The sequence below is a fragment of the Lupinus angustifolius genome, chromosome LG06 (genome assembly GCF_001865875.1).
Source record: "Lupinus angustifolius cultivar Tanjil chromosome LG06, LupAngTanjil_v1.0, whole genome shotgun sequence".
NCBI classification, from domain to species: Eukaryota; Viridiplantae; Streptophyta; class Magnoliopsida; order Fabales; family Fabaceae; genus Lupinus; species Lupinus angustifolius.
This window is the reverse complement of record NC_032014.1, coordinates 75108-89468: the sequence shown is the minus strand read 5'-3', so window position 1 is coordinate 89468 and position 14361 is coordinate 75108. Positions and strand designations below refer to the sequence as shown.

The 14361-nt window shown below is 33.6% G+C and overlaps 2 protein-coding genes across 7 annotated transcripts in view; one reads left to right on the top strand and one right to left on the bottom strand.

Annotated features, from left to right (window-relative positions):
• The window catches only part of LOC109348524 (serine/threonine-protein kinase TOR-like), a 25761-nt gene extending 17546 nt beyond the window's left edge, over nt 1-8215 (top strand). For 3 of the 4 annotated variants that reach the window (XM_019588971.1, XM_019588970.1, XM_019588972.1), the window contains 22 exons: nt 156-224; nt 332-442; nt 708-848; nt 932-1060; nt 1132-1297; nt 1375-1589; nt 2550-2756; nt 3389-3502; nt 3645-3848; nt 4007-4087; nt 4177-4251; nt 4350-4416; nt 4497-4657; nt 4782-4955; nt 5119-5247; nt 5324-5407; nt 6199-6260; nt 6344-6416; nt 6504-6638; nt 7167-7340; nt 7416-7681; nt 7886-8215. In XM_019588971.1, coding sequence (XP_019444516.1) covers nt 156-224; nt 332-442; nt 708-848; nt 932-1060; nt 1132-1297; nt 1375-1589; nt 2550-2756; nt 3389-3502; nt 3645-3848; nt 4007-4087; nt 4177-4251; nt 4350-4416; nt 4497-4657; nt 4782-4955; nt 5119-5247; nt 5324-5407; nt 6199-6260; nt 6344-6416; nt 6504-6638; nt 7167-7340; nt 7416-7681; nt 7886-7904 — 2856 coding nt within the window. In that variant the 3' untranslated portion in view covers nt 7905-8215. The remainder of the gene's footprint in view (nt 1-155; nt 225-331; nt 443-707; nt 849-931; nt 1061-1131; nt 1298-1374; nt 1590-2549; nt 2757-3388; nt 3503-3644; nt 3849-4006; nt 4088-4176; nt 4252-4349; nt 4417-4496; nt 4658-4781; nt 4956-5118; nt 5248-5323; nt 5408-6198; nt 6261-6343; nt 6417-6503; nt 6639-7166; nt 7341-7415; nt 7682-7885) is intronic. The other variant, XR_002107737.1, reaches the window with a different exon arrangement.
• LOC109350085 lies at nt 12641-13963 on the bottom strand. Of its 3 annotated transcripts, XM_019591215.1 has the most exons (4): nt 13403-13963; nt 13125-13208; nt 12960-13033; nt 12641-12832 (listed from the first exon to the last, which is right to left on the bottom strand). In XM_019591215.1, exons 1-4 carry the CDS (start codon nt 13856-13858, stop codon nt 12802-12804), a joined length of 645 nt encoding a protein of 214 aa, XP_019446760.1. In that variant the 5' UTR covers nt 13859-13963; the 3' UTR covers nt 12641-12801. The 3 variants fall into 3 exon arrangements, with proteins under 3 accessions (XP_019446760.1, XP_019446759.1, XP_019446758.1); XM_019591214.1 differs by having other exon boundaries at nt 12960-13208; XM_019591213.1 differs by having other exon boundaries at nt 12802-13208.

Sequence of the window (14361 nt, the reverse complement as noted above, 5' to 3'; positions counted from 1 at the left end):
TTTTCTAAGCTTCTCTGTTTCTAATAACGCAGTGCCTTGGTGCATTGTTATTTTTATTGCCTAGTGAAACATTCTTGTAGAATTCATGTCCAGTTGATATTATGTACTTGTTACTCAGCTATTGTATAATAAAAAATTGTTCTCATAAATTTCAGGTTTTGGAGAGCTACGAACGTGCTTACAGCAATATGGTTCGAGTGCAGCAACTGTCCGAACTCGAAGAGGTTTGCTCTAATATATTCAGAAGTCTTACCTTCGGTTGTTACTTGCTATCTCTGCTACTCAGTGTTATAGTTTGTAATATCATGTGGGATGTTCTTTTTTCTACCAGGTGATTGATTATCGCACGCTTCCTATTGGAGATCGAGTTGCTGAAGAGCGGCGGGCTCTCATTCGCAATATGTGGACTCAGCGTATACAAGGAGCCAAAAGCAATGTTGAGGTTTACAGATTTCCCCTACAAAATGTTTAACGTTATAATTATTTCAAGACCTCGAGTTTTTTATTTCTTCAGATTTTGCATTCAGGGAAAAAATGTGAATATCAGATGCTGTCCCATGTTCAGTTTTGAATGTCAAGTCTTTAACAACATTAGTTTATTGTGTAGTTGTGATTTAATGAGTTCATGCGACCCAAAGTGTATCTGTTTTCTTTCCCTCATTGTGTTTGATTTCCTTTCTCTAACTTTCTTCTGCTTGTTTGTGTAGGTTTGGCAGGCACTTTTGGCTGTTAGAGCACTTGTGCTGCCTCCTGTGGAAGACATTGAAACTTGGCTCAAGTTTGCTTCTCTTTGCCGAAAAAATGGTCGCATTAGCCAAGCAAGATCTACTTTAGTTAAGCTTCTACAGGTTTGTGTTCTTTACCTGGTCTCAGAAACTTGTATCTTGTGTATTCTCATTCCCTGACAATAGTTCCTTTTTCACTTTATCAGTTCGACCCTGAAATTTCTCCCGAAAATGTACGATATCATGGCCCTCATCAAGTAATGCTGGCTTACTTGAAGTACCAATGGTCGCTTGGAGTGGATTCAAAGCGCAGAGAAGCATTTATTATGCTGCAGGTATAATGTCTCCTTTTGTATCTGAGCTTGAATATTTACCACCAATAACCTGCCTGCTTTACTTGCCTTAGAATTTAGCTATGGAGGTTTCAAGTGCACCCAACATTCAACCAGTTACATCATCTGGCTTCACAAATTGTTTGAGTCCAAGTGTTCCTCTCCTTGCTCGTGTTTATCTGACACTTGGAACCTGGCAGTGGTCACTTTCTCCTGGGCTGGATGATGGGTCGATAAAAGGTTATTGTTTTTACGGTTTTGCCTTTGTAGATATAATTATGTTGATCAATTTTTTCATTTACTTTCAATATTTGTAGATATACTAGATGCATTTGCAAATGCTACTCAGTATTCAAATAAATGGGCCAAGGCTTGGCATAAATGGGCATTATTCAATACGGCAGTGATGTCTCATTACACTTTGAGAGGTTTTCCTGACGTTGCAGCACAGTTTGTAGTTGCAGCTGTCACTGGATACTTTCATTCTATAGCGTGTGCTGCAAATGCGAAAGGTGTTGATGATAGTTTACAGGTAAGCTGCAATTTCCTTTTTGTATCAAATCACCAAATATGTCATGACTCAGCACAAAGCAGTCTACCATTAGTTAGTGGATTCAAAGGACTAGTAAAGCTGTTTTAATGTTTATTTGCTATTTTTTATTAAGCAATGCTTTCTGTTAGTGTTCTCTCTGTAATTGCTACTCTTAAACTTTGTTTTTTAGTCAATACTTTAAAGAGCCTTGTATACAGTTTAAGCTCTACAATCAGTTTCTGGCTTCATAATAGAATATGTTCAGTTGGCATATATTGCTCGACATTATTAGATAACGTAATTTATAACAGTAGACACAATTTTTCAATATCCAGTATACACTTAGGATTTCTTGTGTTTGGTAGGGGAGCACTTCTAATATTTTAAGCAGGCTTTTGATCTATTTTTGCTTCTATTGTAGAGTTATAGAACTGGGCAGGTTATGAGGAATTGTTCAAGTGGTTTGCACTCTGATGGCTGTATGATACACATCAAACGATAATACATCTTACACCTAATTAAATAGAGCTGATTCCAATTTCTACTAATCAGCTATCACCAAGGCTTTATATCTTATATGTGCTTAATTTTATCATCTTATGGGACAGAGTTCTTTAATCTTAGACTCTTAGCTTCCTTGTGGCCAGAGTTATTTCATATTTGTTCTTTGTTTTTGGTTTTCTTATTTGTGTTGTAGGAATAACAAGAAAAAGGGAGATACCATGTTAATAGTTTTAGTTTTGCGATTTATTTAATCTTCCTTCCCTTTTATTAGGAACCCATGCATATTTGGATCACTGGTGGACATTTGTTCAATGATGCCTTTCTTAAAATATGATTACATGCAATATAGATTTTTACAACCTTGCTTTCTGCCTGTTCTTGTTCCAAGGAATTCCCTTGAGATATGTTAGTCCTCTTTTTCTTCGAGTCTTAATTTTGCTTTGCAATTTGCTGCAGGACATTCTTCGGCTTCTAACATTATGGTTCAACCATGGAGCTACAGCAGAAGTTCAAATGGCTTTGAAGAAAGGATTTTCCCTAGTTAATATCAATACTTGGCTAGTAGTTCTACCTCAAATAATTGCAAGGATACACTCTAATAATCATGCTGTGAGAGAGTTGATACAGTCACTTTTGGTTCGAATTGGGCAAAATCATCCACAGGTATTTTTCTGATATTTGTTGAGCCTGACTTTTGTTGGTTAACAAGTACGACACTATTTGGTGTCTGCATGATTAAGTCATTTTCCTTTTATTATCAACTTTACATGAACATATAGTAATTATGTTACTTCTCAAGGACACTTAGCACAACTATGAGACCCGTGCTGCTTTATGGTATTATATGTTGGGTTGTACACAGCCAATTAGCCTAAGCCCAGTATGAAGAGTAATTCATATGGAGGGTATATTAATAACTAGAGGTAGAGAGCCATCTAAACTTTTGTTGAACCCATTAAAAGAGTTATAAATGGCCTTTTGAATGACCTAGTTTATGATAGAATACAACAGTGTTATTTGCTCCATAGTAGCAAAAGTTTGTGACCTTTGTTGTCTTGAAGATTACCACTTGATTGACCCATTGAGTTCTTTTTATTTATTGTGGGCCACATTATGTAAATGCTTTGAATGCTAAATTTGTTTTTTTAAGTGATATTAAATTTATGGTAACTTATGGAATATTTTCCTGGAAACAACCTTATGGTTTTGTACATCTGGTCTTCCTAGACCACACTAGGTTGGAGCCTCGTGTACTGGGCTGCCCTTTTTTAACTTACAGAATATTTCTTCTGTAGGCTCTTATGTATCCTTTGCTTGTGGCCTGTAAATCAATAAGCAACTTACGCAAAGCTGCAGCCCAAGAAGTCGTTGACAAAGTTAGGCAGCGTAGTGGAGTACTTGTTGACCAGGTTTGATAATAGTCAATCTACAGTTTGTTATTTTCTGTGATAGAAACCCTAAGCTTGTTATTTCAATCTACAGTTTGTTATTTTGTTTGATAATAGACAGCGTAGTGGAGTACTTGTAACCCTAAGCTTGTTTTGTCTGCAGGCACAACTTGTATCAAAAGAACTTATCAGAGTAGCTATTCTTTGGCATGAAACATGGCATGAAGCACTGGAAGAAGCTAGCCGTTTGTATTTTGGTGAACATAACATTGAAGGGATGCTAAAGGTGTTGGAGCCATTGCATGAAATGCTTGAAGAAGGAGCAATGAGAAACAACGTTACCTTAAAGGAGAGAATATTTATTGAGGTTGTTCTATAATCACATTCTGTTTGGTTGTTTGATTAATCATTATCATATATAGTTGGCTGTCTTTGCTACTTGGGCTTTATTATTGTCATATTGTTTTTACCTTGGTGTTGGGACTAAAATTTGTGAGATTTCTCCCCTTTTTCCTATTATTTCAGGCTTACCGACAGGAGTTATTAGAGGCTTACGAGTGTTGTGTCAATTATAAGAGAACTGGGAAAGATGCTGAACTTACCCAGGTATGAAATTTTGGAATTGTAAACTCATGGCTAGTTTTGATGATGTTCATTGGTCTTTTGGGACTAGTTCTCTAATTGTTTTTTATCAGGCTTGGGATATATACTATCATGTATTCAAAAAGATAGATAAGCAACTTCAAAGTCTTACAACTTTAGATTTGGAGGTATGAGTGATACTCGGTCGTTTATTTTTTATTGTCAGTCATTGCAGTTATTTATTTTTCATTGTCATGGGGACTAAGATTTTCTTCATATTTTGTAGTCTGTTTCTCCAGAATTGCTTGAATGCCGCAATTTGGAGCTTGCTGTTCCTGGGACATACCGTGCGGGTAAATTGGTTTTATTTTTCCCTGACACTAAATTATGTATAGACATTTAGTCTACTAAAACATTTATATCACTATTCCAGATGCACCAGTGGTTACAATTGCATCATTTGCACGCCAACTTGTTGTCATAACTTCTAAGCAACGTCCCAGGAAGTTGACCATTCATGGGAGTGATGGTGATAATTATGCCTTCTTATTGAAGGGACATGAGGATTTACGCCAGGATGAACGAGTCATGCAGGTATTTCTTCTCTAATGGTTGTCTTTGAGTATACTAATTTTATATTTTTGGTATCAGGCAAGTCTTTCTCTACGTTCATGTATTTTGACAACCTGATAAGTTCCTGTATCATTATTTTTGCTAGCTTTTTGGTTTGGTGAATACTCTGCTCGAGAATTCTTGGAAAACAGCAGAGAAAGATCTGTCTATTGAACGATATGCTGTGATTCCTTTATCACCAAACAGTGGTTTAATTGAATGGGTTCCAAATTGTGACACCTTGCACCATCTTATTCGCGAATACCGAGATGCCAGAAAGGTCGGTTAGAATTGCAAGTTCTTTCTTCTGTTCATTCCTCTCATAGTCACTGTTGCTTTCGCTGACAATTGTATAATCTGGTTTTAAATGTAGTTAAACTTTCTTAACCCATAAATATAATCATATCCTGTGATTGCTTTAATTTCTCTATCCCTTTGTACAGATCACCTTGAATCAAGAACACAAATGTATGCTCAGTTTTGCACCTGATTTTGATCATTTGCCTCTTATAGCTAAAGTGGAGGTGTTTCAGTTTGCTTTGGATAATACTGAAGGAAATGACCTAGCAAGGGTATGTGATGTTTTAAAATTTTAACTTTGCATATAGTCTTCTACAACATTTATCTCACTTATCGTAATGTCCCCAGGTGCTTTGGTTGAAAAGTCGAACATCTGAGATATGGCTAGAGAGGAGAACAAATTATACCAGGAGTTTGGCAGTTATGAGCATGGTGCGTATGTACTATGCATTACTTGGAGTTGCATACTTGGAGTTGTGATCTCATATCTACCACCACATTTATTACTGCTATATAATCACTATGAAGATCCAATGTCCTTGATGAAATTCTGATTTATTATATTTGTTAATTGTACGCCAGTGAAAATTTGACCATCACTTATTGATCTTCCCCGGCCTCTCTGTCCCCTTAGTTTGAACTTGCATAATCACTATTTTGAACTTCTCTCCCCCATTGGAGCTAAAATCCTGTCAGAATTGTAGAGATCTTACAAAATGAAAATCTGAGGGAAAATTAGAAATGGAGAAAATGGAGAGGATCTAGAAATCTGGTGATTATTGCATACTATAATGCACCAACAACAGACAGATATATCTGTGTATTGTCGTAATCACTCCCATAGTTAGGAATTTTGCTCCCTGCTACCGCAGGAGTACAAATACACTTAGCATCAGTTATTTGAGCCTTGGTCAGTAAGTCTCAAATTTGTTCAATGTCCCTTTTATGGTTACATGTCTAATGTCTATTGTATATGCATGAGTTTCCTATGGTTAAAGTTGATGGCTCAAAAAATTGAACATGCTTTGCTATTGATTTTTGTCAAAATTGTACATAACTCCAATAGCAATGTAAATTAAATTACATGTTTGATTTCAGGTGTCAACTTTTGTGCATTTTATAACACTTTGTATATGGTTTCCTCGCTATTGTATTCCGAATAATAAATTGGCCACTGCAATCATATTTTTATGGCAGAGAAACTAATGGTTGTGTTTTACTAGGTTGGTTACCTACTTGGCTTAGGTGATCGCCATCCAAGCAATCTGATGTTGCACCGGTTTAGGTATAACGTGATAAAGAAATTTATCTAGATTGATACAATAATTTTAAAAAAATTGAGTGTCTAATGATTGTGGTATCCTACAGTGGGAAGATTTTACACATAGATTTTGGAGACTGTTTCGAGGCATCGATGAACCGTGAGAAGTTCCCAGAAAAGGTGAACACAATAATTGATTTTTCCTAGTTTTAGATGATAAGAGTCTTGATAATTTGTTGTACCTTATCTTTTTAAGTTATTATTCAGGTTCCTTTCCGCCTGACAAGAATGCTTGAGAAAGCCATGGAAGTTAGTGGTATTGAGGGAAACTTCCGCTCAACTTGTGAAAATGTCATGCAAGTTTTGCGAACAAATAAAGATAGTGTTATGGCCATGATGGAGGTATAGATACTTTCTACTGAAGATAAAAAAGAATAGCCACCCTCAGTTTCTTTTTGAGAAAAATAAATGATGGAATGCACAGTACAGAAAAAAGGCGAAATTTTACAGAATTTTTTTTACATTTCTCCCCTTTCTCTATCTCTTTCTCTGGCATACACAAGCCTGATTGAAATGTGATACTTTTTCTTTTTAATTTTTATGTTAACATTTTCTTCTCTACCTTTGCAAATTATAATAAGATGAAGAGGAAGACTATATATAAGCTTATAAAGTTGATTAAGGAATTAGATAGAGCAAGATAAACGGTATAGAAGTAAGTTTTGTGGAAAGGGTAAAACACTTTTTTTGCCTCTGGTCAGTAATTGAACTCTAGTATTGCTTTATTATCCTTTTATTGCTTCTGAATTATCTGATTATAGATGTTAAATTCCGGTCACATATGTGTGGTGTGTTTCTCTAGATCATCTGCAGTTGTTATCCTTGATATGATTGAATAAAAAATTGATTATTTGATCTTCCTGCATTCAGGCCTTTGTCCATGATCCTCTTATAAATTGGCGTCTTTTTAACTTCAATGAAGTTCCACAAATGTCTATGCTTACTAGCAATCATGTCACTCCTGCTGTAAATACTGAAGAATCTGCCCAAAATAGAGAGCTTCCCTATCCTCAGCGCGGTGCCCGTGAAAGGGAACTTCTTCAGGTATTATCATGTTGTATTATTTTATTGCTTGTTATTCATTAATGATGCCTATTATATCTCTACCTGTGTGTATAGGCTGTTAATCAACTTGGTGATGCTAATGAGGTGTTGAATGAGCGCGCCGTGGTTGTCATGGCTCGAATGAGTAATAAGCTTACAGGAAGGGATTTTTCAACTTGTTCTTCAGTATCAAACAGCTCTCTTCAGCATGCACTGGACCATAGTAACTTAATTTCTGGAGACACTCGTGAAGTTGATCATGCTCTATCTGTGAGATTGCAAGTTCAAAAGTTAATTGACCAGGCTGCGTCACATGAAAATTTGTGCCAAAATTATGTTGGGTATGATCTCTAACACTTGTACTTTTCATTGACACACTGGCAAAATTAAGTTCAAAAGTTAATTGACAATGGGTGTTCTCTAAATTTATATTGATGTTTTCTTGTGATAAATTGGCTTAGTTAGCCCCTTCTTTGATCAAAAGGGATGTAGATCCTCTGCAATTTTAAAACAACTATATAAATTGGTTTTTCTTATGTTTTTAGGTGGTGCCCTTTCTGGTAAAATCTAAAGGAAGCGGTAAGTATTGTATATAATCTGTACATATTGAAGACATACGGTGGATCCTACCTAGGTAATCATTTTTCTTTACATCTCTAGTTTATGTATGATATATACAGTCACCACTCTCCAATCACCTGTATTCTTCTTCCATTTTGCAGTTCTGATCACAATTCAACCTGGTTTTTGTAAATATTATGTTACCATTAGGTCTTCTCTGTGCGTATTGTAATATATGTTCAGTTAATGTCCATGGGCATTAAAACTATTGCATACTAAAATATGTAAATGTTTATGGAAAAGCGTTTGCTGCCCTTTGATTGTAAATACTATTAATCATATGAACATGTTGAATTATAAAATGTCTAGTTGTTAATCTTGATGCATGGATGGAGGATATTTATAGGCTGGGGAAAACAGGAGTTTGCAGCAACATGGCAATTGTAACACTTGAGTGGCTTGGTTTAGATAACTGTTATGTAAATAAAGTTATCAAGGTGGTGAACTAATTAGTTCTCATTAGCTTGGTTTAGAAAACTTATGCAAGATTGTCAAACTAAATAGAATTCAAATAAATAATAATGAAATAGGTATTAAATGTTGAATTGGTTGGAATGATACCGTCCTTCACTCAGTTATAGCATAAACATTACCCCTATTACCCACGCATTCCAATTCTGCTTATTAAAAAATTAACCAAGTTATAGCATAAACATACCTTAAATTGATAATTTTGAATGTTAATCAATTCAACACAGATTCCCTCGTGTATATTTAGGCTTTAGGAATAGGAAGGAACTGTTTTAACACTTTAATATCCTTTATCACCCTTCATGGCTTTCCTTCTATTTATGTTGCTAATTCTATCAAACCCCCTCAACTATATCTAATCCTGTAACCTACACTTGAGTCTAAGATTAAACAGAATGTTTTTGCTGCTGGATTCATAAATAGGAGCTTGCATTTCCAAGCAACTAAAATTTCATTGACTTAAACTTGAAGTATTCTTAATAATTTTGTTTCAAGCATCAATGAATGAAAAGTTAGTATTGAAAATGTAACTTTAAGATTTTTAGGGTATTAAACAAGTCAGTTTCCAATGCCAAGTTTCTATCACATAATCCTTAATCCATGCAATGCCTTTAAGGTACTGTTAAATGATAAATTATCTCCTATAATCATTAAAATTATAACAAATATTTTATTTTTTATAAAAATATTTTTATAGGAAATGATGAAATATAATATATATGATGATTTTAGTAGTTATAGACAGTGTTATTAAACTTGGACCGGTCAATGACTCGGTCAGGGTACTGGATTAATAAGTCAATGATTCAATATGCGGGTCAATGGTTAGATCAATTAACTCAACTTACATTACAAATTCTAAAAAAAATCATAATATTACGTAACAATATTAATAATTGCATACTCAAAATTTAAAAACATTATCATGCCTAATTAAACAACAACAAAAGGAAGATTTTACTACTATAAAATAACACAAGTAAGTTGATAACAACATCAAATAACATACGAACTATGTTTAAACTACAACAAAAACGTATAATAAGTTTAAAATCTAATTAAACAAAGATTTTGTTATAAGTAAACTAACAAATGATAAGTTAAAAATACTCGGTTGATTTGATTGTTTTTAAAAAAAATTAACTCGGTTGGTCCGACCATCTGAGTCACTAGTTTTAGGCTTAAACTAACCGAGTCAACCAGATTTAATACAAAACCAGAAATATGAGAGGCTCAGACTGGTTAGATGTCTGGTTCACGGTTGAACTGGTCGGATCGACCGGTTCTAGTCGAGTTTTATAACACTGGTTAGAGGAGATAATTTATCTCTAAGAATATATTTTATTTTTTAAGTATTTGTTTAAATTGTGTTTTTACTTACAAATAGATGTAGTAATGCTACCGTGATTAATTAGAAAGTGGAGAGAAGATAAAAAGATGCTCTATCTGGTGCAACTAATTAAAAGCTCACTTGTGTTATTCCTTAACTTATGCATGTCTTTTACTACATTCATGTCATTATCCTGAGAAATGGGAACATTAAAACTAAATGTTCCCAATTAACTAAGCATTGGTGAGTGACAGAGATAGAAGAGAAAAACCTGAATTATATAGAGGTTTGGTCTGGTTAGAAATGAAGAAAATGTTTTTGCCAAACTCTTAAATTCTTATCCAATTTGATGGAATCCAGCTGGACATTAATCACTATAATTTTCCTTTCTAGTTTTGAGTCTCATTTGTCTTTTACTCTTTAAGTTGCTTTCCTTTATCATGTTTAGTCTTTTTTTCCTTTTTTAATGGCTTGGCTTTTTGGAAGCTTAAAAATTAGGAGTTGAAACCTAAAATTTGATAAGCTCCAAGTCACCCTTATTAGCTTTGGAAATAAGAGTTCACAAGCTTCCTGCAAAAATTATCTTAAACTATTACCATATTTGAACACTTTTAATTTTAAAAGAGCGTATAAATGTTATTTATACAAAGTATTGAGTTAATTAGTGAGTCAGTACTATAATATTATATTTATGTCATTTAAGATATAAAGTGCAGAAAAATAGTAAGATTTCTTCAAGTAAAGCATGCACTCAACATGATGTTGTGTTGAATGCAAGAAGATCAATCCATCCAGCATAGAAATGAGACTCAATGAGAAATCTGCTTAGGGGAAAGCTCAAGCTCAATGAATTAAACCTGATTTTGGTTAAATTTAAACAGAAACTTAGAGATATATTAGCTGAAATTTGAACAGAAACTTAGGAAAAAAATGTTCAACACATTGAAGGTATTGGTTTAATAGGCTTGATCACCAAAATTATGATTTAAAGTTTGAATGTGCAAATGATAATTTCATGTTTGAAGTAGATTAGAGTAAGTGATCTAGTAACCTATTAATTCTAGGAATGAAATTAATTAAACTATTTATTAAACACACAATCATATTTCGATTGATTAGTTAATTGTTCAAGTTATTATCGATTGATTATTTCAATTGTTGTTTGTTTTATTAAGTGATTGACAAATAAATAAGAACTCATGTTGAGAAATCGGTAGAATTAGTTATTTTCTCAATGTCATAAAATAGTGGATACTTATGAGATGAATAATGACATCTAATTATATATTCCTCGTATTATTATCAACTTCCTTACTTTTATTTAATTTTCATTAATCAATTCCTCAAACAAACCTTCTTGTTACCTACTTTAATTGAGTCTGTGAATAAATTTAATACCAACTAAGTCCTCATAGATACAATAAATTTTTATATTTCTTTAATGGCAACTTGATTATTTCATGAACTAATTTGCGAGTTAACAAATGGTAATTTAAAACATCACTAAGTAATTTATTTAGTTATGAAATAAGTTAGTTAACTAACTTAAAAAAACTAGTTTAAGGGATGTGGGTATATACTTTTATCTTGACATCAGAAATTCAGAATGGCCATCTTTACTTTACCCTTTTGAGTTTTGAACCTTTCTGGCCTAGTATAATAGATTTTTTAATCTGAACAACAATTAACCTGGAATAAGTGAAGGAATTTAAAAAATGTGAAATGAAGACACAAAATCGTGCATGACATTAAACCCTATGACAGCTTCCAGGCAGACAGAGTTGGAGAGAGTAAACCTATATAAACAAACATTTTATATATATATATATATATATATATATATGTGTGTGTGTGTTTTAAAAAATGAGGATCCTTCTGAATGAGATAAAGTTCACATATCTGCTTTATTATTTAGTTAGTTATATTTTAGCCTTATTATTATGTATAACATGTATTAGTCCGATACATAATGATAAGACTACTATATTATACTCAAAACAAACACAATGATAATACATTTTCCATTTTTGCTTTTATCCCTCTTTATCTCCCTTATAGTACTCTTTCCCATTTATTTCTAACAAACAAAATCTGAGTGTTCAAACATGCGATCCACATATTCCTTGGCATCTATGCACACTGTCTTATAACCTGGAACTGAAAGAGCAGGTTATCCAATTTCTAGCTGTTGTTTATTTGGTAAAACTATCTTGGGTTAATATATAGGGTGAACTACAACCTTCAGAATAATACCAAAACCTTGTCCTTTATTAATAATTAAGCCTTTTATTCCCATAAACACAGCTACAGCTAGTAATGTAAACATCCAAATGTAGATGTAAAGAAATCGTACCTAATCAACTTTGATGGCATAGCTAGCCTTTGTCTCAATTTTCCATGCATCGAGTATGAAAAGATTTAGCAGGCAACGGATAGTATAAGTTTAAATTACAATTTTCTTGGATTGGAGCATATTAATGTCATATTATAATCCACACTATTCCTTGGGACGTGCTTAACAGGGTTATTCTTTTTCTTTTGCTAAGCAAAGAAATATATAGCAGTTACTAACTCAATACAAAAACAAAGAAAAACTAATTGGAAGCAAGAATACAAGATTTCGGGTTCAAACACCAATTAGTAAAAGAGAAAATATTAGACTTAATATTAGCTGAAAACCTAGTCCAAGATCTAATCTAAATAATATTGAAGACTACCGTTCTAAACTATACAGGAAAGACCGAGGAATATATTCTAAACCCCTAGATAGCAATTATCTATTAAAGAAATTTTGCATTTCCAAAGCACTTTGGCTGACATGAATTTTGCACAATGACACAAGATGTGCTCTACTCGAACCTAACAAGACATATACAAGAGATGATCAGAAAAGAAAACAAAAGGAGGAAAAGGAAAACAATCCCTTATGAGATCGAATTCCTTCCACACCATCCATGCATATGATTCTCCTCCCTCCATCAATCTTCAGTAACTTCCACTGCAACAGCGTCGGTAACAATTAGTAAAATGAACTTTATATCATTCCCATCCCTTTCCCTCCGTGTCCGATCTGCAAAACACATAATGCAATTGAATGGTAACAATCAATAAATTGAAATGTTGCTAGACACAGGTCATATATAGGCACTTTCATAATTGAACTAATAAGTTATCTGATAGAAGAAGCAATTGCTTACTTGTTACTATGAACTTCATTTTCTGATAGAGATGGTTGCAGAAAACCAAAGTGGTCTTGCAATGAGAATCTTCCCTGAAACAGCACATATAAACCATGTTACATATGACTTCGAACCAAGTGTAAAATCTTCAATAATAAAAAGGAGGGAGAAAAAGGCAAGTACCTCAAAATAAGTTGCTGAGAAACCTTGTGAGTAATCAACCATACTCTCTATTGAAATTTGTTGGTTGCTCACACTAATACTGTTCTGAGAATTTGTCAAGAACCATTATATTTGAGTAACATAATTGTATTCTAGGCCTATACTATAAATAGACAAAGAACCATGCTCTTGTACATTTTAATCGTACAGAAAAAATGCATTCAATTTATATTGTGTTTCTGTTTCTAACACTTACAATAGGAGAAACGTTAAATAGAAGAATGAAAGGTGAAACTGACCATGGAGAAGTCAAAGAGAGGAGAGCTAGCAGTGTCATCAAGAAAAGAAGGTAAATGTTGTTGTTGTTGCTGCAGCTGCTTATCTTGAAGGTGTTGGTTTTCTTTAACTTTCTTCTTCTTTTTACTTCTTCTCTTGGATGCTGCTTTAGATGCAGAATAGAAACAGCCTGGATTAATATCTTGTTGTGCATTGAAGTTATTGTAAGACTCATCATGTTGAGGGAAATGTGGAGGTCCAGAAGAAGCGTCAGAAACCATAGACCAGTCTTCTTCTTGATCCTCCTCGCTTTTGGATTTTATGTATTTGTCTTCTTCATCATAAAATCCATTATCATCATCGTCATCTTGTGCACCAATAAATGGAGAAGGGTTGTGGTTGAGGAAAGAGTTATTCAGGTATATAGTCCAACCAGACTCACACCCGCTACTGCATTCTGAAGCAGCTAATGCATTCATCTTCCTCTAAGAGAAAATCTAAAACCGGTTTTTCTCTTATTCTTTATTTCTACTATATAGGAGTGAGTCTTCAATTTATGATGAAAGAAAGTGTGGTGGTAAAAGGATGAAAAGAGTTATACGTGTATCAAACTCTCTCGTACACGACCCCTATTATAAGCAAAGCGTCACGTGCAATTAAAAAAAATATTGCATTCCAAATTTTGGCTTTTAAACATATAATATATTTGAATTCATCAATTTTTATATAAGATGTCAATTTTGGATTTCTTAATCGGCACTTTTAAGATATTCATTAACATTCCACTCAAAGATATATATTATTTGGATGACACGATAAATCTTCAAGGTTTAATATTAAATGAACTAAAGTGCATAATTAATAATCCAATAATTTTTACTATTAAGTGTGGCAATGTGTATATCCTCTCTAGTTAGGGCATATATAGTATAGGGTGTTGAGTTTTGTCTTCAACACCAAGTTGGATAAAAACTGAGAGAGA

Bases quoted from the DNA above. Each gene is read 5' to 3' on its own strand.
- LOC109350085 (XM_019591214.1), bottom strand. From the start codon at position 13,858: ATGAATGCATTAGCTGCTTCAGAATGCAGTAGCGGGTGTGAGTCTGGT. The intron at 13,209-13,402 runs GTCAGTTTCACC...ACAAATTCTCAG, and splicing joins CTCTCTTTGACTTCTCCATG to AACAGTATTAGTGTGAGCAA.